The sequence below is a fragment of the Neospora caninum genome, chromosome V, assembly GCF_000208865.1.
Source record: "Neospora caninum Liverpool complete genome, chromosome V".
Lineage (NCBI taxonomy): Eukaryota > Apicomplexa > Conoidasida > Eucoccidiorida > Sarcocystidae > Neospora > Neospora caninum.
In genome coordinates this window covers 1,730,651-1,756,538 of record NC_018391.1, presented here as the reverse complement: position 1 = coordinate 1,756,538, position 25,888 = coordinate 1,730,651, and the positions used below count along the sequence as shown (strand labels likewise).

The window sequence follows — 25,888 nt, the reverse complement described above, 5'->3', positions numbered from 1 at the left end:
CGGAGATACTCGCTTGTGGAAAAGCCAGAGAGAAAGACAAGATGACGAGCTAAAGAAGGAAATAGAGACTGGAAAGAGAGCCCTCTTTGCGCCCGTCGAACATTTCAAAAACCCGCTTCGGGTCGGTGGCGGTGTCTTGAACTCTTTTCGCGCGCCGCATGAGGTGTACATACACCGCAACGCCAGAGGGACCACCCCCCCATGCGTTGCGAAGAGTGTGTGTATGTACACCCCGTTTCTCCTTTCTCCTCGCCGGGAGTCGTTTTTTCCGTTTTCAAGGCAAGAGACCTTCCCGGTCTGGTCCGTTTTCGCCTGTCTCTCCTGTCTCTCTCCGCGTTTCCCATTTCCCGCGAGAGCCTCTTGTTTCCTCGCCTGCGGCTGCTTTCCTCGGCGCGCAGCTCAAGCGCGTGCTTCGCTCCGTTTCGCCTCCCCAGTTTCGCGTGCGGGCCGTTTTTTCGCGCGGGGTCTCGAGTCTCCGGCGCCCTCCGGTCAAGCAGACTGTCATTTCCTTTTTTGTTTCCTCTCCAATGGAAGCAGGGAGAAAGTCGAAGGCTCAAAACCCTCCGTTCCTGCGCCTTCCGCCTTCTCCCTCGCGGGGCCAGCTCTGCATGCTTGAGCACTCGATTCGTCGGTAGTTTTTTCTTTCCAAACTCCTGTTTTTTTCGTCGCCTCTTTCTTGTCTCCTCTCTTTTTTCTCTTTTCCACGCACCCGCAAGAGAAAAAAACTTCCGCATGTCTCTCTCAGTTCATAGTCGGAGACCCTTACGTTCAATCAGCCCGGTTCGAATTGTCGACTGAGCCTCTGAGCAGAAGTTCTGCTTCAGCAACGCATTTCGCTGGCGCGCGAAACATCCAGGAGATAAAACAGAGCTCACGGGATACCTTCGCTGTCCCGTGGGTGTGTCCGTCTCGCAGAACAGCCTTTCTCCTAAGATAAAACGCAGAGTTTCTCCCTCCTGTGCCGAGGACCGTAAATCAACCCTCGACCGTACTTGTGCATGCTCGTCCCCAAGCATGGACGCACACGCATGTATGCTTGTTTATCCATATTATATACATTTACTTACATGTACGTACCTCTATCCACACATTCATATATATAGAAAATCAGTATGCCCATAAAGCAGATTCCCATTTATACTGGTGGATGTGCTGATGGTACGGGTATGGGTTGAAGAAGGAGCGCAGAACGAAGTATTTTGACCTCTTCGACTTCACAGGGTTTCCGCCTTTGTGGGGACAAGAGTTTGCGGAAGTTTGGATAACGCGATCTTCGTGGAGATTGAAGACCATTTCGGTTTCGTTGTAATACTCATCTGTCCTTCTTCTCGGTCCCCTCCTTCCCCGTCGAGCTACGACCGATCCCTCGTTCCTCTTCGATGCGTCCCTTGTACAGGAAACCAACTCTTTCATTTTCTTGGGCATCCTTTCCTGTTCTCCTTCTGCCACGCTCGTTTTGTTCCCCGTTCTCCGGGTTTATTTTCTTTCTTCGCGTTTCCGTCGTTTATCCCCGCTAAAGTATCCTGTTTGCCGCTCTCTCTTCTTTCCTGCGACTTCCTCTTCCTGCCCGCCCCTCCGTCTCCATTTCGTCTTTTTTCCTGATTCTTTCCGATTCGCCATTCCCATTCCGCACTGTCTCGCTTTCTCTCTGCTCTCGACATTTTCTTTTCTCCGAGCTCCGCCGCCGAATGTCGTGGTGTCTAAACGCAGCGAAAGAGTAAACGCAGGAAGAAAGTAGAGAGGAACGAGAAGGCGAGAGGAGCCCACGGAGAGGGAGAGACTGAGGGGGTAAAAAGGGTAGAGCTTGCGAGACCGAAAGACTGCACGGCGAAGAGGAGATGAGAAGGGAGACTCGGCACGGCGAGGACGACCGAGGAGAGAGCTTGGCGGTTGCTTGTGGCGTGTCTTTTGGAGTCAATTCGTTCTTCCTCGCCGCGTTCTCTCTCGAGTTTTCGCTTTGCATCCCGTTCAGGTGATTCGTTTGCGTCATCCCAAATCGCTGCAGTCCCGTTGCTTTCTTGAGTCACCCGGAAAACCGGAAAGGAAGGCGATCTCCCAACGCAGAGACCAGACCGCAAAACCGCTTCAGACGGGGGCGTCCCGAAGAAGGCACAGAGGAAGGGAAGAGAAAAGACGAGGGAGCGCGAGGACATGGGACAGGAGAATGGATGGGGTTTCTGGATTGACTTCTGAGTATTTTTGTGGCGACAGCCGAGAGAATAACAGCATTTTCCCCTCCGAAACCCGCGAGTCACCCACGAGCGTGAAGACGACACACGCGTCGACCAGAGCGCACGAGCGCGTCGCCTTCTCTCGCCTGGCGGGATAGGTGGTTTCCCCTATGTGGAGACGGAGTGAAGTGTCTTTTGTCTCTTTCCAACCTCTGCGCGTCTCTCTTTCCTCCGTCCTTGCTGACTCTCGCAACTCGCCGTCCCTCGCGGCGCCTTCGGTTCTCGCGATTTCGCAACAGTCTCTCTCTTCTTCTCCTTTATGGCGAGCGTGGAAGGCTCTTCGGCAGGCGGGGACAGTGCATGCGGGGCGACTGCCTGTCTCTCCGATGGGGGTCCAGGCGAGCTGTGCACCTCGAAGGCCGTGGCCTCGGGGATGAGCCTTCTCGATCGGCAAATCGAACAGCTGCGGCGCTGCGAATGCATCCCCGAGCGAGAAGTGAAGGCGCTCTGCGCAAAAGCGAAGGAAATCCTCGTCGAGGAAAGCAACGTCCAGCGCGTCGACGTCCCAGTCACAGTATGGCTTCGCTAGAAAACCAGAGACAGACGGGACGCGAAACGCGTCTCCCGACACTCTCGTTCCTCACTCCTGGCGCCTAGACATCATCAACCTGCGTGCATGCACATGCAAATAGCAATACAGCTGTACATCCATGTGCCGGCATCTCTGACGTTCACGGTTTACATACTAATGTCTCCCGATGTAGGTATGCGCATACGACTGCACATATATAAAGTGCTGGTATACCCAGATGCATCTGCATCTGTATATGTGCATGTGTGGATATACATATATATATATATATATGACGGTTGACGGCTTAGGGTGGATGTGCCTGTATGCGTTATGGGGTGTATGGACGCGAGCTGCAGGTTCCTGGCGTCGTTTTCCTCGCCTTTTTCGAGCACCCTCGGCGAGTGGGGTAGACCGCCGTCTCTTCGCCATCCGTGCTGTATTCTCATCGTCCGATCCAAGACGGGTGTTTTCTTGGGCTTTTCTTTCGGTTTGTCAGATTTGCGGAGACATCCACGGACAGTTCTACGACCTGTTAGAGTTGTTTCGCGTCGGCAATTTCCTTCCGGAGACGAGCTATTTGTTTCTGGGGGACTTTGTCGACCGCGGGTACTTCTCCGTCGAGACGTTTCTCTTCCTTCTGGCTCTGAAAGTTCGTTATCCGGACCGAATTACGCTCATTCGCGGCAACCACGAATCCCGCCAAATCACCCAGGTACTCATCCAGCCCCGTGTGTCTTTTTTCTTCCCGCGGTTTCTCTCTTGCTCGTACCTGCGACTGTTCCTCGTTTTGAGGTCGGCCACCAGATCCGCGCACGCCTCTTGCGCTTCTCGAGCGCCCGGGAGGGGAGTGAGAAGAGACTGAAATTTTCGCCCCGAAAACAAAGAAGAGGGTGTGAACCTGGGCGACTCGACAGGCACGGTGGCGTGAGCTCAACATCTCGTCAGAGAAGAAGCAGCAGGATGGGAAACTTCAAGATGGGGCATGCGCGAAAACTGCCCTTCCGGCCGCCTGCGCCTCCACTCTCTCACTCTCGCGTCTGTCGCCGTCTCTGCGTCTCTCCGCGGAGACAGCTGTTGTTCTCGCGTGCGCGTCGTGTGTCTCCACTTTTTTAGGAGACTGTCTTTTACGCTTCTTGTTCGGTCTTTTTTCCGTTTTTCGCCACACTTTCAGTCCCACTCCGCCGTGTCTTCCCTCGTGTGTGTTCGAGTTTTGCCCTTCCCAGTTGCCTTCTCTGCATGCGAACCAGTCCCCCCTGGTTCTTTTTTCCTGTTTCATCTTTCTTGTCTCCTCTGCAACTTCTCGACCTCCCACCTCTGCTCCACAGTCCGTGTTTCCTGTTGTCCGCTCTGTCCTTGTTCCTCCCCGGTGTCCTGTCACGCGGTTCGCCATTCGCGTTCGTTTAGCTGCCGTTTCGCTCTCCTCTCCGTCACGCCTGTCCTTGGAAATCCGCAGAAGACGACCTTTCCTACAAACTGTGTGGAATTCGCGGCGATCTGAACACTCGATCTCTCGCTCGCGTTTCCGCATCTCCACTTTGCGCGCGCTCCCCGGGGCAACGTCTTGCATCTGTTCTGGCTTCAGGTTTACGGATTCTACGACGAATGCCTGAGGAAATACGGTAGCAGTACAGTGTGGAGATACTGCACAGAAGTCTTCGATTACTTGGCGCTCGCAGCGATCATCGACGACCGCCTCTTCGCTCTCCACGGCGGCCTCTCTCCTGCCATCTCCAGCGTCGACGAGGTACGAAAAAGCAAATCCATTCTCCATTTGTACGCTTTTTATCTGAAAAAGTGGATACGTATATATATATATATATATAGATAGATAGATAGATATGAATAGATAGATAGATATGAATAGATAGATAGATGTATCTCTGTATGTGTAGATACGCGTGCATGCCAAGTCTGCATAGGCCTGAGGGGTGTTTCTGCTTGGGGCTCGCCTCGCCTCCTGCTTAGTCGCTGCCTCGCTGCCGCCCTACCGGGCTGTGTTCGCCAACCGGGGAATGTGAAAAGACGCGTGTCTCCCCGGCGATGCAGCTGTCGGCAACTTGTCGCAAACGCAGCCCCTCGTTTTCTCTCTCTCTGGGAGATTTCTTTCTTTGCCCGGCACTTGGGAAAAGGGAGGGAGGGTGGAGGCGTTGTGCAGAAAGCCGCAAAGAGACAGAAGACTCCGAGCAAGTCTTCTACGACTCTTTTCAGATAAGGTCCATCGACCGCAAGCAGGAAGTTCCTCACGAAGGCCCAATGTGCGATCTTTTGTGGAGCGATCCTGAAGGTAAGAACGTTTTTTTATGTCTCTCCTCTCCACTTTCTTGATCTGGTGGTGCTCACCCGTTTACCTTCGTGAAGTGCCCTGTCTCTCCGTCTCCGTCGGTTCCCGGTTTTCTTCTGCCCGCGCTTTTCTGTAAGCTTTTTTCCGGGGCCTTCCTTTCGCCTTTATCTCTCCACCGCTTGCCGCTCGCATTCTCGGGTTTGCCTGTTTTCTTCGCGCCGGCAACCTCGATTTGACCGCTTTGCACCGACGGAGAAAGAGGAAATCTTTCGAGTCTTCACGTGGTTTCCTTCCTGGTTCTCGCCTTGGTCTCTCCACCTCGTTTCAGTTTCAACTCTTCCTCGTCCCCGCTTTCCCGTTGAACCTGGGTCTCCTCTTTCTCTTTTTGTTTCCCCTCTTTGGGGCCGGGGTTCGGTCTCTGTTTCGCGTGCGGCCTTCGGCTGAGAAGAAGCTGAGCGCGAGAGGAAGAGACACAGAGCGGATTTCTCGCTCTCTTTGCCCGCTGTGCAGACATGCAGGGCTGGGGATACAGCCCACGAGGCGCGGGGTACCTCTTCGGCGCCGACATCGTCAAGGCGGTAGGTTAATCCACGAGAAAAAGAGAGAAGCGACAAAAAAGGCCAGAGGCGAGGGAAGGCGCATAATTGGGGGACAGAGCCGCCAACATTGTTGATGGGTCGCGTCGCGTGCCGGAAACGGCTGCGACGAACCTGACATACATTCTGGAAAGAACCCAAAAGTGCCTTTCAGTGATTACTGCATGCGGCCTTCCTATCGCTTACCGTCGCACGGGCGCCAGCCCCCGTCTCTGGAAGTAGCTGTGTCTCTCCACCTCCATCTCTCCCGACATCTGTTTCTCTATCTCTATCCGTACGCGCCTCTACCTCTCTCTATATAATGTGTGTGTGTCTCTTTCCTCGCGCTTGCCAGATTTTTCGCTCGAAACTCTGTCGCAACTGTGCACCGCATGCGTAGCGTTTCTCTCTGCTGCTGAGCCGACGCTACAGTGTCACTGCCTGTGAAGGGAGAGAAGTGGAGGTGGAGAGTCGCGCGGGAAGGATGAGGGGACAAAGAAAATCACGGAGAAGGGTGGAGAAGCAGAGAGAAGGAAAAAGTTTGGGGGCAAAGGAGAGACAGGGGAACAGATACGAAGAAACGGAGGGTCGACCCCTGTAGACGTCTGAGAAAAATGGACGCGTTTGTTTTCTTGCAGTTCTGCCACACCAACAACATCGAGATCATCGCCCGAGCCCATCAACTCGTCATGGACGTACGTCTTGTTTTCTGTGGATCGCTTCTTTTCTCTTTCGAGACAAGTCGTCTATTGTATGTCTTCGTCTTGTTTTCTCTGGACCGCTGCTTGATCTCCGACTCTTCCTGTCCGGCTCCAGGCCTCGTGCTCCGTTCTTGTTGCCCATAGTCACTTGATTCGCTGCCTCGGCTTCTCGCATCTTTTTTTTTCGTGTCGCGGCTCTCTTCAAGTGGACGCAGGAGGACGATGCGCGGTCCTTCGCTCTGTCTCATTTTCTCTGCTTTTTCTGGAGATCGCGTTCGTCGCCGTTTGCCTGTCTCAGTCGTTTATCCGCGCTTCCTGTTTGGTTGTCCCCTCTGCTGTCTCTCGCTTCCATCGTTGCTTCCCGCCGGTTCGTGCGCTTTCGCTTTTCATCTCGCGGCTCCCTTCAGGGATACAAGTGGTGGTTCGGCAAGAAACTCGTGACGGTTTGGTCCGCGCCAAACTACTGCTACCGGTAAGCCGTCGCGTCTAGCGTTCCGTGACTCTCTGCTCCAAAAACGGTCCTTTGCGGTGTCCAGTTCCGTCGCATCTGAAACATCGCCGCGCTGCGGAGTTGAAAAATTGCCCGTGTTTTTCAGGTGCGGAAATGTCGCGACAGTCATGGAACTGGACGAGCAGCTCAACTACCAATTCAAGACCTTCGAAGCGGCGCCGCCGGTACGTCAAGAGAGACTCTCTCTCGCGTGGGCCAATTTTTTTTCGGGGTTCTGGGAGGGGGGAAAAGACAGCTTTGCTCCGTTTTTCTCGCGCGCCCAGCGTCGAGACTCTTTTTTCAAGAACTCGGCACCAAACGTTCTGGTCCCTCTCTTCTCTGTCGTCGAATTCCTCCCCTGTGGAGCGTCGTCACTTCCCCATATCCCCGTTCTTTCATCATGCGAACGCGGCGTTCATTAAAACATATATATATATATATATATATAAATATATATATATATATATATGTATATAACATGAAAGTGTGTATGGAAGTAGCATGGCTTGAGCTGTATAGGAAGACGCGCGTGGAAGAGAACCTTTTCGGGGTTGATGTTTGTTTTCAGGAGCGGCGCGGCATCCCTTCGAAGAAGCCTCCGCCAGATTACTTTTTGTAAAGACCCCGAATGCCTTTTTGTGTGTTCTTTGCGTCGGTGTGTGATCGTGATATTCTGGTTCTTCTGCTCAGAAGGCAAAGCTTCTCTCTCTTCGCTTTCGGCCTTGCAGCCTCCTGGAGTTTCTGCTCTCCTAGTACTCAAACGTGCTGGTCTGCGGTTCTTTCCTGACGTCTACAGTGCCCTATTTCCCTCTGTCTCCTTCGCTTTGTCTCTTCTCTCTGTGCGTGCACCGCCTCTCTCTCGCTTTGCCAGTCGGCTCCTCGCTGTGAGCGGCTTTCTCCTTCCCCTCTTATTCCCCCTCCTCTGCTACCGTCGCTTTTCTGGTCCTTCTCCCCGATGTTCTGTCCTCCCTCGCACGTTCGCCTTCTCGCTGTCTTCACGTTTTCAGCCTGGCCTCCTCGTTCTCGTCGCTCTTCTCGTTTTTTCCTTTTCTCTTCGCCTCTTCGTTCTTGTGGTGTCCAGCGTGTCGCGATTTTGGGGATCGGTTTCACCTTTCCCTTTCAGTGGAGAGACAGCGTGAGGAGATGCAAGCGGGAAAGGAAAGAGGAGAAACCGTCGCCGGTGGGCAGATTTCGGTTTGTTTCTCTGCGAAAATGCTGCATGCCGACGCATGTGTTTTCCCCAGTTCCTCTTGCTTTCTTCGAATGGAAAGACGTCACGTCTCAAGCAGTGTGCTTCGAAGAGCCCACCACACTCCTGTATCGAGACCCGCAGCCCTAGCCGCGTTGTCTTTTTCCCGCGTGTGCCTCGCCGAAAGACGCCGTGGCCATCCTGCCTTTTCTCACGCCTCTCTCCACCTTCCTCTTCCCGACTTCCCTCTCTGCTACAGAGAGGCCTGCCTATGCTGGGAATCTCTCGTTATTTCGATATGTACAGACTTAGAGAGCAAAGAGGGGAAACGGAAAGGCGATGACTGAAGAAAGGAACTGGAGTTCTGAGGCTGAGCGTAAGAACGTCGTAGGCATGTGTGTGTGCCTCGTTTGGGGAGCGGCGACAGAAAGATGAGTTCACGTTAATCTCCTGGTTGAAAAAAAAAAGTTGAACCAAACGTGGAAATGGACAAACATGTCTCCGGCCTTCTGGCTCGTCCCTTCTCACCAAAGCACACAGATGAGCTCCATACACACACATTGGTGTACAGAAGATATACACATACCTGCATGTGCCTACAAATATATATGTATATATAGACAGATAGATAGATGCTGTGGTGTAGGAGATCAGAGAGGCAGGCTGCGGTCGTCTTTCAAATTCGCGCAGTTTCGTTGTTGTGTATGAACCACTGCGCAGTTCGTCGAACGCCTGCACAGAAAAGAAAATGCATTCTGAACGGTCGCTGTCGTTAGCTTTCGGCTTCAGTGCGTCACAGTCTTCCTGCTTCCTCCGACGGCGACAGACCGGCATACACTCCATTTGGAGGGGGGAAGAAGAGCGAGAGAAAGCGCGACAGGCGACGGAGGACGAAAGCAGAGGGAGGGCGCCAGAGGGACGGAAAGCGAACGTTAGAGAAGGCGAAAGGGGATAGAGACAGAGGAGCGCAGAGGCCGAGAGGTAGCGAAGCCGGGAGATAGCGGTAAAGATCGTGAGAGAGGGTGACAGCCGAGATTTCTGGGGAGCAAGGACACTTGAAGGTGTCTCCATGCTTGTGTGTCTGTTGCCTCGTTTTCATCGCGATTTCTCTTACCTTCCTCGAGAGAGAGAAAACGGAAGGCTGGGCCGAGGAAACGACGGAGCCGGGCGCACGAGACCGTCTGAGCAGAAAGAAGCGTTGGAAGTCGACGCGAGAGGACACGAGACGGGACGGGAGAATGAAACGAGGCGGGTCATAAACGGGGCATCAGGGAAAGGGGAAACCCCAACGACAAAAGCCGGACCGTCATCCGCAAGAACAGGATGGAGCGAATGGACGGTCGAGGCAGGGAACACAAGGGAAAACACGCGTGCAGTCGAAAACAAAAAACGGAAGAACAGAGAGAGAAAAAGAGAGGGAACAAGAACAGAAGGGAGAGATAGAACAAGAGGGAGAATGCGGAGAAGAAAAGGCACGAGTACGGTAGGCGTCAAAGAGCGGTCACACAAAAGGCGCTCACCTTGCGGTATATGCCATCTGGCTTCGATCGGTCGAACTGCGGGGGGGAGACAGCCAAGCGTTCAGCATGCGGGGTTGTAGGCGTGAATGAGGGGAAGCAAAACACCACAGTACGAAGACAAGAATGCATCAGAAAAAGAGAGGAAAAGTCGGAAGACCGTCGCCACGAGAGGCAGTCGACCGGAGAGAGAAGGAGCGCGGGACAGCGACGCAGGAAAGGAGGCGAAACGCACGCGACCTCTCGCTCGTAGACCGCCACTCACTTGGATGGGCTGTGAGAGGTGAAACGCGTCTGCAATGCGCCGGGCGAGGAACGCGATTGAGGTACCCTCTGCATGCGGACGCAAAACCAAAGAGAGGCCTTGCAACGCCGAAGCTCCAACCGCGGGAGAGAAGAGAAACATGGGCAGAAAGACCAGTCCGGTCGCGAGCAAGACGAGGAGAGAAGGGGAACTCGAAGACAAGAAACAGCAAACAAACTCAGGGGCTCGGCGACGGGGACTCAGCGGAGAGCGAGAATTCTGCGCAAACAGGAACCTCTCGGGACAGGCAAAGGGGAAGCGCGAAGCACGAACGGGGGAAACGCAACAGGACCGAAACGTCCTGTGTGTTTCAGATAAAGGCTCACCAGGCGCGTCGCCATCCGACGCGAGAATCATGAGACTCTCTTCCTCTGACAACGTCGGCGCCTCGAGAACACGCAGAATAATTTCAGCTGCATCTTCGCTGTACAGAAACTGCCGCAAAGGTGCGCCGCTGCCGCCTACGACCAGCGGAGTGTTTTTCTCTGAACAGAGAGACGCATGCGGAGAGCGCGACACAGAGAACGATGGAGAAGCGCGAGCGCGACAGAGAGAGAAGACGAGGCCGGTGGCGACGGGAGGGAAGGCACGAGAGCAGAGGCGCTGTCCTCCGGGCGACACCGCGGGAAAGGGTTCTCTTACGCGAGGCTAGGAAAGCTTTGTGGATGAGAGCGGGGAGGACATGGCCCTTCTCCAGAGAGAAGAGATCAAAGGGGCCGTAGAGGTTCGTGGGAATCACGCATCTCCACTGGTGGCCGTAGCGCTGCCGATGGAGGCGGACCACCACTTCGAGCATTCGCTTCGCATGCGAGTAGCCTTCGTTGGAGGGGTGGGGCGAACCAGTGCTGAGCAAAAACATTGAAAACCCAGCGGCAGACACTGGCAGAGTCGTGCATGCGCAGACCTCGTGGCAAGCGCGGGAAACCGCGAAAAAGGTACAGCAAAGGATGGAGACACCAACCGGCGCTCTCTTCACGCAGATGCGAAACCCCCGCGGGAGAAGAAAGTGCGTCGCGTAAAAACGAAGGCAAGAAGAAAACCGGAACACGGGAAGACCTAGCGCCTAGCGGCTGTGGGGTGTAAAGGAGCCCTGGTAGTTTTCCGTGTCTCGCGAAACGACGCTCGAGTCTCCATTCCGCTCTCGCCCTACTGAAGATACTCTTCATCCATGCACTCTCCTGAGTCGGCGTAGCGAGCGGGGAAGATGCACGTCGAGAGGCAAAACACAGCTTTCTCAACCTGAACGAAAACGCGAAGCGGGGATCGAAGAAAGCAGCACGACCCGCAAGACTCTCCTCGTCTCTCGCCACGCGGAAATGTCTACTCAGATTTTTAGAGAGTCGTACGTCTCGTTTCTAGAAATACACACCTCTATCCATACGCGTATGTCTCTCTCTCTGTGTCTATATATATATGTATATATATATATGTATATATATATGTATATATATATATATATATATATGTATATATGTATGTATGTATGTATGTATGTATGTATGTATGTATGTATGTATGTATGTATGTATATGTATATATATGTATATATACACGGAGATGAGAGCGCGAGGGAAAGATATGCGAGGAAAGGCTCGCAGGTGCACATGAATTAATGGAAAGGGGAGATATACACGGACGTTTTTGGTAGATGTCCTGATGAACGAGAGGCAGAAGTAGCGTACAGACCGTTGAGTTTCCTGAAGGGCTCTCGTGTCAAAGAGCGAACGCGGCTTCCCCAGCAAATGCTCGAGAGGACAGGACGGGGGACTGGACGGCCACGAGGCGACAGATGAGGAAGAAGAGACACAGAAGCGCGAAGACGCGACGCCGAGGCGAAGAGAAGGACGACGCGTCATGGTCGGAGAATAAGAAATGTCCGCCCCGGGAGAACCACATACGTGTAAGTCGACGGGTGTACAACCCCAACTCTGTCGTCATCAGCTCAGGGCATCAGTGTTCTAGGATTGGTATTCTGTAAAATCGCTCTGAAAAATCGTTAGCTCGGTCAGGTGTTGCGATCATCACGTTAGAAGTAAATGCCGTCCCTGTACGGGTGATCCGCGATTCAGAGCCGAATAACTCAAACTGCATAAACAGAGGCCTTGAAGTGCTTAAGACACAGAAGACGACTCCGGGAGAAGAAATTTGAGGGCCCGAGGGAAGAGGCGCCCAACGGATCTCGAGCTCACCTTCATGCGGTGAGCCATGCGGACGACATTGTCGTTGATGTGCAGATTGTCTTCGAAGAATTCCAGCTACAAAAAAAGAGACAAAAAGACGGAAGGCTCCCAAGCCGTTAAGAACATCTCCACACGTAACCGGACATGTCACGCCGATGTACACGCAGACAAATATATCGGCGCTTGCATACATGCATATATATATATATATATAGGTGCATGCATATATGCGCGTAAGGACCAGCGTTTGCAATGAGAACGAAACTGAGGGAGGCAGTGGGGGAGAGAAAGGGAGGGAGCGAGGGAAGCGGAGGTCCTGGGACACGAAGGAAAACTATAAACGGGCGAATTGAAGGAAAGTTCCAAGATCTCCGAAAGGCCAGCAGAAGAAGCGCAAGAGAAGAGCAACCGCGCGAAGTGACAGGCAGAAAAAGAGGGAAGAGCCAAAGAGAGGCAAAGCAAGCCAACAAAAACAGTCGAGGGAGCGAGGCGGCAGAAAGGAAAAAAAGAGGGGGACTTGCATTGTGCGCCATGTTGTCGAAGAGTCCCCCGACGCGAGCGGCGAGGTGAATGAGCGACCGTGGACGGTATCGAAGAAACAGGGCCTCTGTGTCTTTGTAAGATCTGAATAGGGAGACACGAGAAGGAAACAAAGAAAGGAAAGCGTGCGAAGAAGGCGAAATGGCGACCAGAAGGGAGGGTTGTGGGCAATCGTAGAACCGCGAGGGGCGGGAAAGGAGAGGAATCCGAGCTGGGGATGCGAAGGCGAAACCAGTCGCGTGTCTTTACGATTGCTCGTGAGAACCCCATGAGGCGACCAAGGCAGGATTTCCTCGAGGACAAGCGCTTCTGCTCATCTCTGCGTCTCGTTTAGTGCTTTCCACTGCGTTTTCCTCACCGCAAGTCCGCTTCTCGAGATCCCACAAACACGAACTGAGATCCTCTCGAAATGATCGTCGGGCAGCCACAGGATGTTTCTCCCTGCACGGTAGCGTCATCCTTTCCCTCAGAGGGCGAAGCAGTTGAAGAGACAGACGCACTGGAAGATGAAGAGGAGGAAGATGAAGAGGAGGAAGATGAAGAGGAGGAAGATGAAGAAGAGGGAGATGAAAAAGAAGGAGATGAAGAGGAGGGAGAAGTAGAGGACTTGGATGTCTGTTCACGAAGAAGAACCGACTGCAGAGCTTTTCCAAGGAGACCAGTGCCGCCGGTGACCAGGCACACCGGGAGAGAAGTGGAAACCTGCGGCTCCGCCATGGGGTCACTGCGTATCCATACACCGCACACTGGCAATCTCTCTGTAATGACATAAACACATGTTTAAATTTGCATGTGTAAAAGCCGCAGATGCATATGCATTCAAATGGGATATGCACGGTTTAGAGCCTTGATGTGACAGGTTTCCCGAGGTTCTTTTTGTGTCTACTTCAAGATACCTTTTGGGCTCGCCGCTGTGTTCCTCTCTCGAAGGCGTGTATGTGTGTGTGTAGGCGGCTCTCCGTCTCGTCGATGTGAATTTACACTCTGGCAGTTCTCTCGTGTCTCCCCTTCTTCTCTGGCTCCTTTTCTTCTTCTCTGGTCGGCGGTGCGGCGCTGCGAGATTTGCCGAGTCGCGAGCCGCAGCTTGGCGCAGCGCTTTGTTGCCTTTGCTGCCGAGGTCTCGGCTTTCTCCCGAAAGCTCCACTTGTTCGTTTTCTCTTTTCCCGCTTGTGGAAGAGAAAGGCCGCGGAGAACCGAGGCCGAAACCGGCCCGCTTCGCGCACGCAACTGACCAGTTTGAGGTCTCCGTTTTTCTGCGCATGCAAGAAATGTTCAATCTTTTCGGCTCTGGCGTTTCCGGCTGCAAAGTGGGGGAGGAGCAGCGAGGAGAGAAGAAGCCGAGAGAAGAAGCGTCCGCAGAAGGACCGGAAGGGAAAACGAAGAAATTGTGTGTTTTCCGTGAGCCTCTCGTGAGTGTCTCTGCGCGGAAAAGCCGAGAAAAGAGAGGTGATCGGCCATATAGGGCACAGACACACACACAGTCTCGTGGGGCATCACGCCAAAGAGAGAACTTGGGGCTGATTGCACTCCCGAGTCTCTTTCTCGGTTCGCATCTGGATTTGGCGGTGGATCGTCCTTCCTTTTGACCGCTTTAAAGCCAAGAAAAACATGGACTAGTCCCGCCGGCGTCCTTTCGATCATCCGCCTTCGCCTCTCTCCGGTCGCACATGCAGCTCTTCCCGTCTTCTTTTCTCTCCCCAGTTCCATGTCCCTTCACTTCTCGATCACGCTTTCCTCTTCCTCTCCGTGTCCGCTTCACTCTCCCTTGTTCTGGGCTTCCCGTCAGTCGCGTTTTCCCGTATCCTCGCCGTTCTTCTCCCCCGACTCGCTTGATATCTACACAGGCCGCGCAACCGTAGTGCACTCTGCATGAGTGTGTGTCTGTCTCTCTTGTCCTCTCTCTCTTTTTCTCTCTGTCCTAGTCTCTCTCTCTTTTGCTCTCCGTCTTCTCTCTCTCCCTTTCTCTCTTGTTCTCTCTCTTTCCTTTTTCTGGCGCCATGGAAGGGTCATCGGCGGGGGCTCCGCTGGCGCTTCTCGGGCCCGACGTGAAATCTAGTGTCCCCGAGAGAGACTGCGAGAAAGCCGATGCGGAAGACATCGAGAGGAACGAGATGGGAGCGTCTTCTCCCCCCGCGCGCTTCCCGCTCTCCCCTGCCTGTGCGCGACAGTCGGCTTGTGCGCCGCCCGTGTCTCTGCCGGAGCCGGTCCTCCGCCTTGTCCTTTCGCAGCAGAAAGCCGCGAGTCTCCTGGCCGCAGTGGAGACGCGAATCGCAGGAGATGTCGACGCCTGCTTGTCCGGCGAGGAGGCGCAGGAGAGCTTGACGCCGTTCTCCTCGCCGCACCGCCTGCTGGAAGATTTTCTCAGGCGGCATTTTGTCGAAAAGGAAGAGGCCCAGCAACGAGGGCCCGCACAAGACCAGAATGACAGATCAAGCGCTCATCTCGCCTCTCCTCTTGCCCACGACGCCTTTTTCGCCTCTCTCTCTTCGCCTTTTCCGCCTCTCTCTCTCTCCTTCAAACGCCCGCTGCAGCCTTTGTTGCCACTGTCCCTCAATCTGCGCACGGTTTTCCGCCGGCAACTGCCTCCCGACCTCGTCGCCTGTCTGCGGAGCGAGCGCGGGCCTTCCCCAGGTTCCGCCCCTCGCTACCAGGTGCTCGAGCCCCTCCAAACACTCTGCATCTCTCGCGGAAACGAGGCCTTCCTTCTCGCCTGCCTCGTCGCCGAGTCGCCGTGTCTCCGCGTCGGTCCCCTCAGCGGCGACATTCTCTCGGTGCACGTGTCGCCCGCGCCCGTTGGTTTGCTCTTTTCCGCGGCCTCGCACCTCCTCTTCTTCCTCACGCCTGCGCTCTTGCACGTCTACGCCGTCGTCCTCTTGCCCCGCGTCGCGCCCGGTGCGGACAGCCTGGGAAAGCCCCTCCTCGACAGAGACCAAGGCTCGCATCCCGGCTCTGTCGTCCTCTCCGCCGATGCCGGCACTCTCCCCCTCGTCCTCCCGACGTACGTTCACGCTGGGTCTGATGCGGCGTCTCTCCCTGCGTCGCCATCTTGGTCTGGCGGTTCGAGTGTGCGCTTCGTCCGCAGCGCGTTTCGGCTAGTGCCGCTCGAGTCGCTCTCGCTGCCGTTTCCCGAGACGCTGCGTTCGCGGTTTTCGCGGGCGACTCCGGGTGTCTCTCCAGAGACAGGAGCCGTCGGGCCGTCTCTTCTTTCGTCCACGCTCGACGGCGCCGTCTTCCTCTTCGCGCCAGACGCCGCCTCGGCCGCGGACGAGCCCAACGAGCGGCGGCGCGCGCGACCGCAGAGACTCGGAGACATCTACCAGTTGCTCCTCCGGCCCGGACCGCCTGGTCGCCTGCAGTCCCCGGCGCGTCTGCGGCGCCTGCCGCTCTCTCTCGCGGGCGCGGGCGCGCTCTGTCCGGTCTGCGGGCAATCCGCGCAAGCAAGGAGCGGGAAAGGCGTCTCGCCCCTCGACGCGCCGCCTCCACACACGCGCGGCGCGGCCGGCGTGAAGCTGCTCAGGTGCTTCCCCGCGAGGCTCCTCGCCGTCGTCGACTCTCAGGACGGGGTGTACGTCTACCGGCTCGTCGCCGACTCGAGAAGATGCGCAGCGCACAGACGCAGCGGCGCCTGTGGCCAGGGAGACGCAGCAGACAGAGCAGAGGACGGCGAAGGCGCAGACTCAGGGGCGGGGCCCGTAGGCCAAACTGGGCAGACGTGGTGGGTCCGATCTCTCCTCCGGTCGGCCAGCTTCGCCAACACATACCGAGAAGAAGGAGCGGACGAGGAGAACGACAGCGAGGACGAGACCAGCTCGTGGCAGGGATGGGGCGTCGGAGGCGTGGTCGGCTCGGTTTCTCGAAAAATCCGAAGGCTGTAAGCGAGGCTCTGTGGGGGTAGGGGGGTTGGGATGCAGGCGCGTTACTGTGCGGCGACGGGGGTTGGGGGGGGTCTGACATTTCCCGTCGTCGTGTGGTCGTCTTTTTTCTTCGTCTGGCCACAACACTGTATCTCGTCGCTTTATCCTTGTGAAACGGTCGAAAGACGGGACTCTCTTTGGGGGACAATCTCGGCTTCCTTCTCCCCCGGGAGTTTCGCCGCCGCGCCCCTTGCCCGCGTCGCCTGCTCTTCCTCATGCACAGCCTTTCACGGGTGAGTGCAGCTGTACGACACATCATTCGAACCCCCCGATATATGCGTGCATGCACGGCTCGCTCACCTGGGTGCTTCATGTGCGCTCCTTCCTCCTGTTGCTTTCAGGCTGGCTCGGCGGTCGTCGTCGCCTTCGCCTCTTCCTTGCTCTTCGCTCTTCCCCCCTCCCTCGGCGCTCCCGCTCAGTCGTCTCTCTTCTGCCCTCGCAGGCCCCGGCGCGTCTGGAGGGCTGCCCCGCTCAAATTCCCTTTTCAGTGACTCGCCAAGAGACCAAGATGAAGTCGCGAATGAAGATTCTTCATCCTGTGTCGCGGCTGTCTCCCGAGAGGCCTATTTGGAGGCGGTGGTCAACACGCTCGGAGAGACGTCTTCGCAGACGTCTGGCCCGTGGAGCTCAACTAGCGCCCGTTACGGGGTCGACAGTCGCGACCGTGTCTCCTCCGCGGTCGTCGTCAAGGGCCTCGAGTGCGTCGCCTATATGCCTGCAGAGGTCTGGCGCGCGCGCCTCGTCTTCTCTCGGGCCAAATCTGCGGCGCACGTGAAAGCGAGGGGCGGAGACACTACGGGGCCAAAACGCGGCCAACAGCAGAAAGGCGGAAGAGACTTCTTTTCCTCCCTTTTGGCCGCGAACTCTGGAGAGACGCGACCCACGGGAGAGACCCAGTTGCGCGCCGCGGCAACCGGAGACCGCAAACAAGAGCGCGTACACGCGCGAGAAGCTTGCGAAGATCTCCTTCTCTCGGTCGTTGACATCATTCCCGCACTTACCGTCGGGCCGTACCCCACTGCCACGCTAGTCACAGCCAGAGGAGACCGAGTCGTGCTTCGTCTGCGCCCTTCTCTGTCCTGTTGTGGCTGTGAGCCTCGACATGAGATGGGCGCTGAGCGAGACCTCTCGGGACACCCGCTTTCTCTCTCGGTCTCCTCCGTTCTCCCTTCTCCCTTCTTCTCCGCTGTTTCCTGCCCCTTGAGTCGACTCTCATCCACTCTGTCTTCGGCTCTTTGTCCATTCTACGGAGACGCCGCTTGTTCGTTTGGAGCGCCTTCCTCTGGGCATCTGCCTGAGACGCCTGCGCGGTGCTCGTACTACAGCAACGGCTTGAGTTTGTTTGCGCCGTCTCCGACGCTCTCGCGCCTCTTCGAAGCTCGGAATGAGGTGAAATCTGAAGAATGCGGCGCCTCTTCCGCATTTGTCTCTCTCCGTGTCTCTCTCCCCTCCGCTGCGGCTTCGTCCCCCTTCTTCCTTTCCTCCTGCCTGCCTCTCCAGCTGCCCTCGCCGCCTCTGGCTGCAGGAGAGTTTCCTGTCTTCTTCGCCTCGACTGACTCCTCGCCGTCCTTCTCTCTCCCCCCCACCGATGGCCTTCCGCCCGCTCTCGACTTCTCGCCCAACGTCTCGCCTTTCGGCGATTCTTCCTTCTCTTCTGCCCCGTCGCCGTCCGAAGCCGCGCTGGTCCGGCGGCATTTGGTCATTGTCTGCGCGACGGAAATCTTCCTCATTTCTGTCGACCGCTGCCGAGCCTGCTTGGCCCCGGCCGGCGCCGAGCCCCTGGCGGACGCCTCGATCTTTACGCACCCGCCCTCGCCCCGGTCCACCGCCGCGCTCGACGCTAGTTGGGCTCTGGAGACCTGCACGGCTTCGGGCGCAGCCGCGGCTGCCGCGGCGCGGGCCCGGGCCCTCGCCTCCGCGACCGCCGTCCTGGAGGCCGCAGAGCCCTGGGTGCGTGCGGGCCCGGTAGGCCCGCGCCTCGAGCGCCTGGCGCGGGATCTTCTGCAGAACGCGTGCGTGCTGGCTGCGGCGCTTCCGCCTTCGCTGCCGGCGCCGATCTGGAGCCCCTCGCTCTGGCAGTGTCTCTTCGAGGTCGCGAGTCAGCGCGAGGGCGCGCAGACGAGCGAGAACGCCGCTCTCGGCCTCTTCTTCTCGCTCTCCCCCGAGCCGCTCGGGACCACCCAGCAGGCGGCGCAGCCCGGGCTGCAGCCAGTCTTCTTCCTGCGCCGGCTCCACCTCTCGACGCCCACTGGGCGGCCTCGCCACGCGCAGTCGCGCCGCGCTCTCGGCAGCCCCCCTCAGCCTGACCGCGGACAGATCGAGAGCGGAGAGAGGGAACCCGATGCCGGATCCGGAGAGGGCGAAGACGACGCCAGCCTCGGGTGGTGGACGGAAGAAGAACGCGAGGCGAGAGACGTGCGCCGCAGTGAAGCGCAGATGGAGGCAGCGCCTTCGCCACGAGGTTCGGCAGCTAAGCGAGACGAGTCGCCAGACGAACAAGTCGCGCCGTGGCTCGAGGGCCTGGCAGCCAACGCGGTGCTTCTGCTCCGCCGCATCGCCGACTGGCCCATCTGCATGCTCAACCCTTCAGTGAGCGCCGGGGAAACGGTGGAGATTCTCGAAATGGGGGGGGGGGGGGGGGGTATCACACAAAAGGCGTGTCTCCGGCCGAAGCTGAACGCCAACAGGCCGCCAGGATTTGAATACGAAAGGAGCTTTCATTCTTCCGCGTTCTCGTCTCGTCCATCCTCGATCCACGGCGCTTCTGTGCTCTCAAGACAATCCTTCCCCGACGATCCTTCACTGTGTTCAGCCGCTGCTTCACCTGGCGTGCGTCCCTGTCGCCCTGACCACCGTTTTCTTTGATCTGGACTTTCCATATTCTCAACGTTTTGCCTCCTCGTTCTGTCTGCTCGGTCGTTCCTTTCCCATTCCTCATCTCTTTCCCTCGCTCCCTGAACTCGCTTCTCTGCCCCTCGGGGGTGTTTGTCCCTCCAGCGCATGCGCTCTCGCGTCCACGTTTCCTCTCTTGTCTGGTTGCAGCTTCTGGATCCGAGCGTCTCCGGCTCGCTCCTGTCTCCGTCGTCTCCGACGTGCCCGTCGTCGCTTCCACCGAAACTCTACCCTGTCTCTGTTCGATGGAATGCCGCGTACTTGGCTACGGTGTACGATCAGCTGAACGCAGTCCTTCGCTTCCTCTACCTGCAGTGTCTTCCCACCGCGAGTCTCTCCTTCATTGCGGCGCTCCTCGCGTCGCCGCTCTCGCCGGCTGCTCTGCTGCGCCTGCCGCCCTCGTCAACCTACAACGAGGGCGACGCAGCCGCGCGCGCGAGGAAGGCGTTGCTGGCCGTCTTGTCTCCATCCGACGCGCCACAGTGCGCAGACGGGGCAGGGCGCGGGGAGCGGCGCAACTCGGTGAAGGCGCAGTACCGCAGACAGGAGATGCTCTTGCTGGGCCTGACCTTGAGCCTTCTGAAGGCGCGCGAGATCGTCTACCTCTTCCTCCTGGTCCACGAGTTCTCGCCCGCCCGCCAGCAACACTTTTGGTTTCGGCTCGCAGGCAACGCGAGTGAAGAGAGCGACGACGGTCAGAACCCCGCGACGCAAGACGCCTCAGAAGAAGCCTGTGATTCGAGAACAGGGGCGCCAGAGCGTCGCGCTTCCCGCCCCTCGGGTCTCGCTCGCCTCCTCCACACCCCGCTCCGGTCGCTGCTCTCGTGTCAGAAGCTCGGCAAGGAGCTTGCGGCGCCGCACAGAGAGAGAGAGCGAGACGCACTCGCCTGCGGAGACTCAGAAGACGATCTCTGTAGAAGGGTTATGCATGCGCTCCTTCTTCTCGACCCTGCTCCTCAGCGTCCTGGGAGTCTCACACGCCGCCTCTGTGCCTCCTTGCCATGGTGGGGAAAGGCTTCGCTTCTGCTGGGGTTGGGAGTTGGGGTCGTGCCCTTCTTTTCGTACCCTGCCGCTCGTTTCTCTCTTTCCTTCTCTTCTCCAGTCGCTAGCTCTCTGCGTCCCTGCGGCTCCGCAGAAACCGACGCGGTTTCTTGCCTTTGTTTTGCGTTGTTTCCCGCTGGATCTTCCTCATGCAAAGTCCGTCCTCTAGTGTTTCGCTCTCTCATTCCACTCTTCAGTGGCCTATCTGTGCCGTAAGCCGTTCCTTTTCATTCCGGATGTTCTGCCTGCATGCACCTTCTGCGTCCGCATGGAGTCCGTCCGGCGATCCAGTCCTCAGTTGGTGACGCTTTCTGGAGACGGCTGTTTTTTCGCGCGGCGTTCCGCCGTCGGTTTCCCGTGTCTCCGCCGCGTGTGTCTGCCGGATCCGACGTCAGCTTTGCTTCCTGCTTCGCGTTCGCTCTTCTCGCAGGCTGGCGGCGACTTGCAGTGTCTCGCTTCTTCTCCCTCGTTGGTGGCACGCGGAGAGAAAAGACAACTGCGCTGCAGCAACCTTGTCGTCATGCAGGCGTCTTTCTCTCTTTGTCGCCGATCTCTTTGCTGCTTTCCCTGGATTCAGTCAGGCGAGTGCATTCACAGTGCAGGATTGTGGCGTAGTCGCAGAGGGACGCGCAGTCGCGAAGCCAGGCAAATTCCTCGCCACTCATGGCTGTGTGTAGGGCAATATGCGTGTATCGAGGTGTACATCCCGACACGTTGCACGTGTCTGACGGTGCATCTAGGTACGGTATTATATATGAATACCTAAGAATGAGCACACGTTCCTGCAGCTAGTCGCGTTGCACATGCCTGCGTGCGCCTGGTGCCGGATGCGTACAAAACAAATGTGCGTTTTCTGTTTCTGTTTCTTCCGTGCAGGAGTCTTTCTTCGTCACGGCCATGGAGCATTTCCTTGCTTCCACAAACCGTCCTTATCCCGTGATAGCCCTCCACTTCGCGCTGCGTCTTCTTTTCGCATCGCTCCGGCTGGGTTCCCCCTCCTCTTCTCCCGCTTCGTCTTCTCTAGCTCGCCCAGAGATGATTGCGAGGGCCTTTGGAGAGGCGTTGGGTCGGGGGGCGGCGAAGGAGGCCGAGCGCAAGAGCGCGCGAGAGAAGGGCGAGGTTGCGACGCACTTTCCGTTGTTCCTGGCCCAGGCCTGGGCACAGTACCTCGTGTGCATTCTCAACTATGAAATTCCGGAAGACGCTTTCTTCCAAGACGGGGAAGCCGGACGGCCAGAGGCGGAAGTGGAGACCTGCGAGCAGCGGGGCGAACGGGAGGAAAGAAAACGCGCTGCACTGGAGCAGCTGCAATGGGCGGCTCTCGACCAGCTCTTCAGTGTCTATACGCTTCAGCTCCCGCCGCTTCCCGACACGCCAGGGACGCCGACGGGCAGCGGAGAGACAGGAAACGGAGAGGAGACAGCGCGAACGGCGAGCAGCCGCGTTGCCGAAGCGCGTGCGTTCGGCGTCTTTGGGCCTTTTCTCCCCCCGGGAAACGAATACGTTGTCTCGGCTCTCGAGCGTCTCGTTCGCCAGAGTCTGGACAGGGGTGTATGTACACCTGAAATTGCGAGCGGCGGGGGAGGGGGAAACCCGACGCACCATACCTCGCCTGCGTCCCTCGCGCCTTCCTTCCCCTGGCCTTCTTCCTTTTCGCCGTTGTCTGCATGCGACGACATGGACGCAGACGCGTCGTGGCCTCGAGACGAGCCAGCGACGCTCACTCCCGCGGCGCTCCGAACCCTTCAGGTGTATCTCCACCGCCGCTTCTTCCGGAGCGGCAGAGCCGCCCAAGGCGACGTGCTGCTTCGGCTGTACAGACACCAGGGGGCGCGCGTCGAGTCTGCTGCCGTCCTCTGTGCTCTCGGAACGCGCGCCGGAAAGCAAGGGGCCTTTCTCTCCGAGGACGATGCGGGGACACGGAACGCGGCGGAGCTCGAAGCGACAACTGGACGAGACAGCGAAGTGCAACAGGACGCGTCTCGCCAAGAGGCGGACGCGTGTTCGCTTCTTCTTCCCATCACCGTGAAAGCCGAAGCGTTGCGGTGGGCATGCGCCACGCTCCAGGAGGAAATCGATCTCGCTCTCGCGCGCGAGAAAAACGGAACGGGGCTGCACAGAAGCGCCCCAGATGAAGCAAGAGGAGGAGACACTTTTTGGCGCGCGCCACGCTTCCCAGCCGACAGGCTGCCGACAACCGAGGCTCTCCTGCATCTCTTCGGACAGCTCTTCCGAACGGCAGAAGAGGTTGCTTTCTTGACGCGCGCAGGAGAGATTGAAGAGGGGGAAGGTGACCACGGAGGGAACGCGAGAGAAGCACGGCGACGAGCGGCAATCCGACAACTGATGGTTGTCAGAAACGGGATCCAAAATCTCAGCGAGGTCAGCTCCCAGGACAGAAACCAACGGGGAAAGGCCCCAGAATCGGGATTTTTAAATCTCATGTTCTTCTACAGCCTTCCGTGTTTGAAACGAAGCTACACCTAGTCATACATATATATACGTTTATTCATGGTCAGACGCAAAAGGACACCCGTTCACGTATTTGCATGACTTGGGTGTTTACGGAATAGATGAATGTCGATTCGAACTAGTACAGGCATGCAGTGGAACGAAACGGGACCTGGGCTGACTCCACCGTAACGCTGGTTCACCTTCCCAACGGCGGAACGAACTCGACGTGGAGAAATGAGTTTGTGTCCTACGTTTCCCTTTTGTGGTTGCATGGCGAGGCGAAGAGTCTGGCTTATTCGCGCCAGCGCTCGAAAGCCATCATACAGACCTCACGGCCTTCTCAGGCGGCCTTCCGATTGCCTCGTTAAAGCTTGCGAACCCGGCGGGTTTCTTCTTGGTGTATGTCCAGCCTTTATACTTCTCGCGCGTGTGCGGTGTTCCGCGAAATGACGCTTTTTCTTTTTTTACAGGCCCTCGAAGGCCTGCAGCTGCCTCTCTGGTGTCACCTGAAGAGCCGCCTCGAGAGTCAACATGCTCGATATTTGCTCCAGTCTCAGCCCGCCGCCTGCAGCCTCTCCGCCGAGACAGACCCCGATCTGCGGGTTTTCCCCTCCACCATCGTTCCCCCCGTCTCCCTCCAAGGTGTATGTACACTTGGCCAGCAGCTGGAGACTGTGCCCAATCTGTTCCACGCGGCACAAATGTTTTTCTGCGTCCCTCTCTCTCTCCGAGCTCTTCTCTTTGACTTCAGGCGACTCGTCTCGCTCACCTGCCTCTCCCTCCTCCCTCTGCCACGTCCTTCCTCTTCGTCTCCCGCTTCTCCTCTCGCAGGTCTGTCGGCAGACGCGGCGAACGACGGTCTGCGAGTGTGGATGGGAGAGACCGGGGCACCCGAACGAGCGGATGAAGGGCGGGAAGAGGCCGCAATTCGCCTCCAGGGGGCGATCGCGGCATCTCCGCAATTTCCAACCCTGCAGAATGCAGCGGAGACAGTGCGCGAAACAGCCGAGGCAGTTCTCTTCGCCTTGGCTGCCCGACTCGCCGTCGCGCCTGACAGCTTCCACCAGTGAGTCTCCTCCCGCTCCACACAAAGAGACTGTGACTCGTCCTCTGTCCCTCGTCCCCTCTGGAGCACGGCAAACTTCTCGGATTCGACAGCTTCCGACACAGATTATTTGCGCACTCGTATCCCTCGTTATACACACTCATGTATACATATATATATATATATATATATATATATATATGGATATATATACTTACAAGTATGTATGTATGTATGTACGTATGTATGTACGTATGTATGTATATATTTGTATATGTATGTAATAATATAATTTTTGTGCATGCGTGTTTGGACTTCTGTGTTGTTTGGAAGCCACGCCTTGAGGGGGAATAACTGAACAGCTCTCGGCCGTTGAAGCCGAAAGCAGAGGCTGCCACGCTCTTCGGCAGTGACGCCAAAAATTGCTCAGCATGCGTCCGATAAAAACTGCGTGAAATATTATATATATCTATATATAGAGTGGTGTGTGTACCTATGAATATGTGTGGATTGCTGAAGTTTTGAAGCTGGATTTCCGCGTGACAGTGTTAGGGTGTGAATGCCTGCAGAGATGCACTTGTGCGCACTGATTGGCAAAGAGACGAGGACAGAGACCGACTTTTGCCGAAACGTTCACTCCGTTTGTCGTGCTTGTGAAACCTTTGTCTCTGCGCCACCTCTTCGTTCTGGTGTCTGCATTGCTCTTTTCCTGTTTCATCGAACAAGCTTTTCGCTCGCAGTTCCCCCTGACCGGTCGGCTGTGCTGTGTGCTTTCGCTTCGCGTCTCTCTTAGGCTAACCGCAACCCTCGACCTGACGAGTCCTGGTGTGAGTCGCTCGGAACGCGAGGAAACCCCCTCGCTGATTGAGAAGGTTCTGGACGTCTGTATGTACAGCTGGACCGCCGACTCCCCGGCGCTCTTCCCTTACGACTTTGTCTCCGTGTCTCCTCTCTTTCCTATTTCGGAGGCCGGGAATCTCGAGATGCTGTGCTGTTTGGAGGCGGTGCATGCGTTCTCGCGCTGCTTGGAGGCGCCATGCAAACGCTCCGAACAAGTTGATGTGTGTGCCAATCTGCTGGTGGCCGAACGCTGGCTGCGGCTCTCGCCTTCCGCGTACGCCTCCGCGTTTCAGGTGTACTCCGAGCTTCTCCACGCGAGAAGTCGCCTGGATGTTGCCTGCGAGGCATTGCGTCAGGGTGTTGCGCGTCTCCTTCGCACGGAAAACTTCGCCGAAGCGCATGCAGGAACGGCGGATCTCTCTTCTGTCCAGCTTTCGTTCTCTGCTTCCGGTGTGGAGGCCGCTGTGACAGCTGGACTGTCTCCCGAAGCGTTGGAGGCACACATCGTTTCCGTTATGGTGTCTCTGGCGGCGCTGTGGGTGGAGGACGCAGCCCGAGATAGGACGCAGGAAGAACGGGAGTCTTTTTGGTCTGAGGAAATGCATGCACTGGCCTTACAGACACTCGCGCCTTTCTTGCGAACCGTCGCGGAACAGAGCGGAGACGCGCTCGCGAGAGAGACGGCAGAGGCCGACGAAGGCGACGAAGATGACGCGAGAGAAAGGAGCAGGGACGGCGGAGAAGGAAGCCGCGTTCCGGCGCAGGTGCCAGCGAAGGCACGCGAGACGCTGGAGAAGCTCGGGCGCCTCGCAGGTCCAGAGGAGCTGTAACGGCGCGAGGCCTATAGCGCTGAGCGAGAGAGGGGAGGAAAGGCAGGAGGGCAGGCACGGATTAGGGTGGAGAGTCGGGAGGCTGGGGAAGTCGAGCCAGAGACGAAAATGGGAGACGAACGTGGAACGTTTGTATCAGAGAAAAGCGACGTGAAAGCCGAGAATGATGCAGTCCTCGCGGTCCTGTCACAGGGGGGGTTTGGGCGTTTCTCCTTTTCCGGAAATGGAGACAGAGCCTTCCGTGTGGTTTCGCCTGTACATCGCTCTCCTTTTCTGGCTTCTGGCCCCCAACACGAAAACTTTATCTTAGCGGCTGTCTTGAATTATTTTCCTACGGTTCGGTTGAACGA

General features: G+C 56.9%; 3 protein-coding genes across 3 annotated transcripts; 2 read left to right on the top strand and 1 right to left on the bottom strand.

Annotated features, from left to right (window-relative positions):
• Window positions 1-2,490: 2,490 nt before the first annotated feature.
• On the top strand, window positions 2,491-7,411 carry NCLIV_014260 (hypothetical protein; the record flags this gene model as incomplete). The annotated part of the gene is made up of 9 exons (XM_003881616.1): window positions 2,491-2,745; window positions 3,242-3,457; window positions 4,328-4,489; window positions 4,954-5,029; window positions 5,537-5,604; window positions 6,240-6,296; window positions 6,710-6,774; window positions 6,899-6,977; window positions 7,361-7,411. The coding sequence occupies 9 exons, from the start codon at window positions 2,491-2,493 to the stop codon at window positions 7,409-7,411; spliced, it is 1,029 nt and encodes a 342-aa protein (XP_003881665.1).
• A 2,569-nt stretch (window positions 7,412-9,980) lies between these two features.
• On the bottom strand, window positions 9,981-10,661 carry NCLIV_014250 (NAD-dependent epimerase/dehydratase, related; the record flags this gene model as incomplete). The annotated part of the gene is made up of 3 exons (XM_003881615.1): window positions 9,981-10,021; window positions 10,129-10,287; window positions 10,445-10,661. 3 exons carry the CDS (start codon window positions 10,659-10,661, stop codon window positions 9,981-9,983), a joined length of 417 nt encoding a protein of 138 aa, XP_003881664.1.
• A 3,858-nt stretch (window positions 10,662-14,519) lies between these two features.
• NCLIV_014240 (conserved hypothetical protein) lies at window positions 14,520-25,538 on the top strand (the record flags this gene model as incomplete). The annotated part of the gene is made up of 7 exons (XM_003881614.1): window positions 14,520-16,393; window positions 16,778-19,025; window positions 19,479-20,022; window positions 20,289-20,332; window positions 21,246-22,751; window positions 23,294-23,889; window positions 24,662-25,538. The coding sequence occupies 7 exons, from the start codon at window positions 14,520-14,522 to the stop codon at window positions 25,536-25,538; spliced, it is 7,689 nt and encodes a 2,562-aa protein (XP_003881663.1).
• Between the last annotated feature and the right edge of the window lie 350 nt (window positions 25,539-25,888).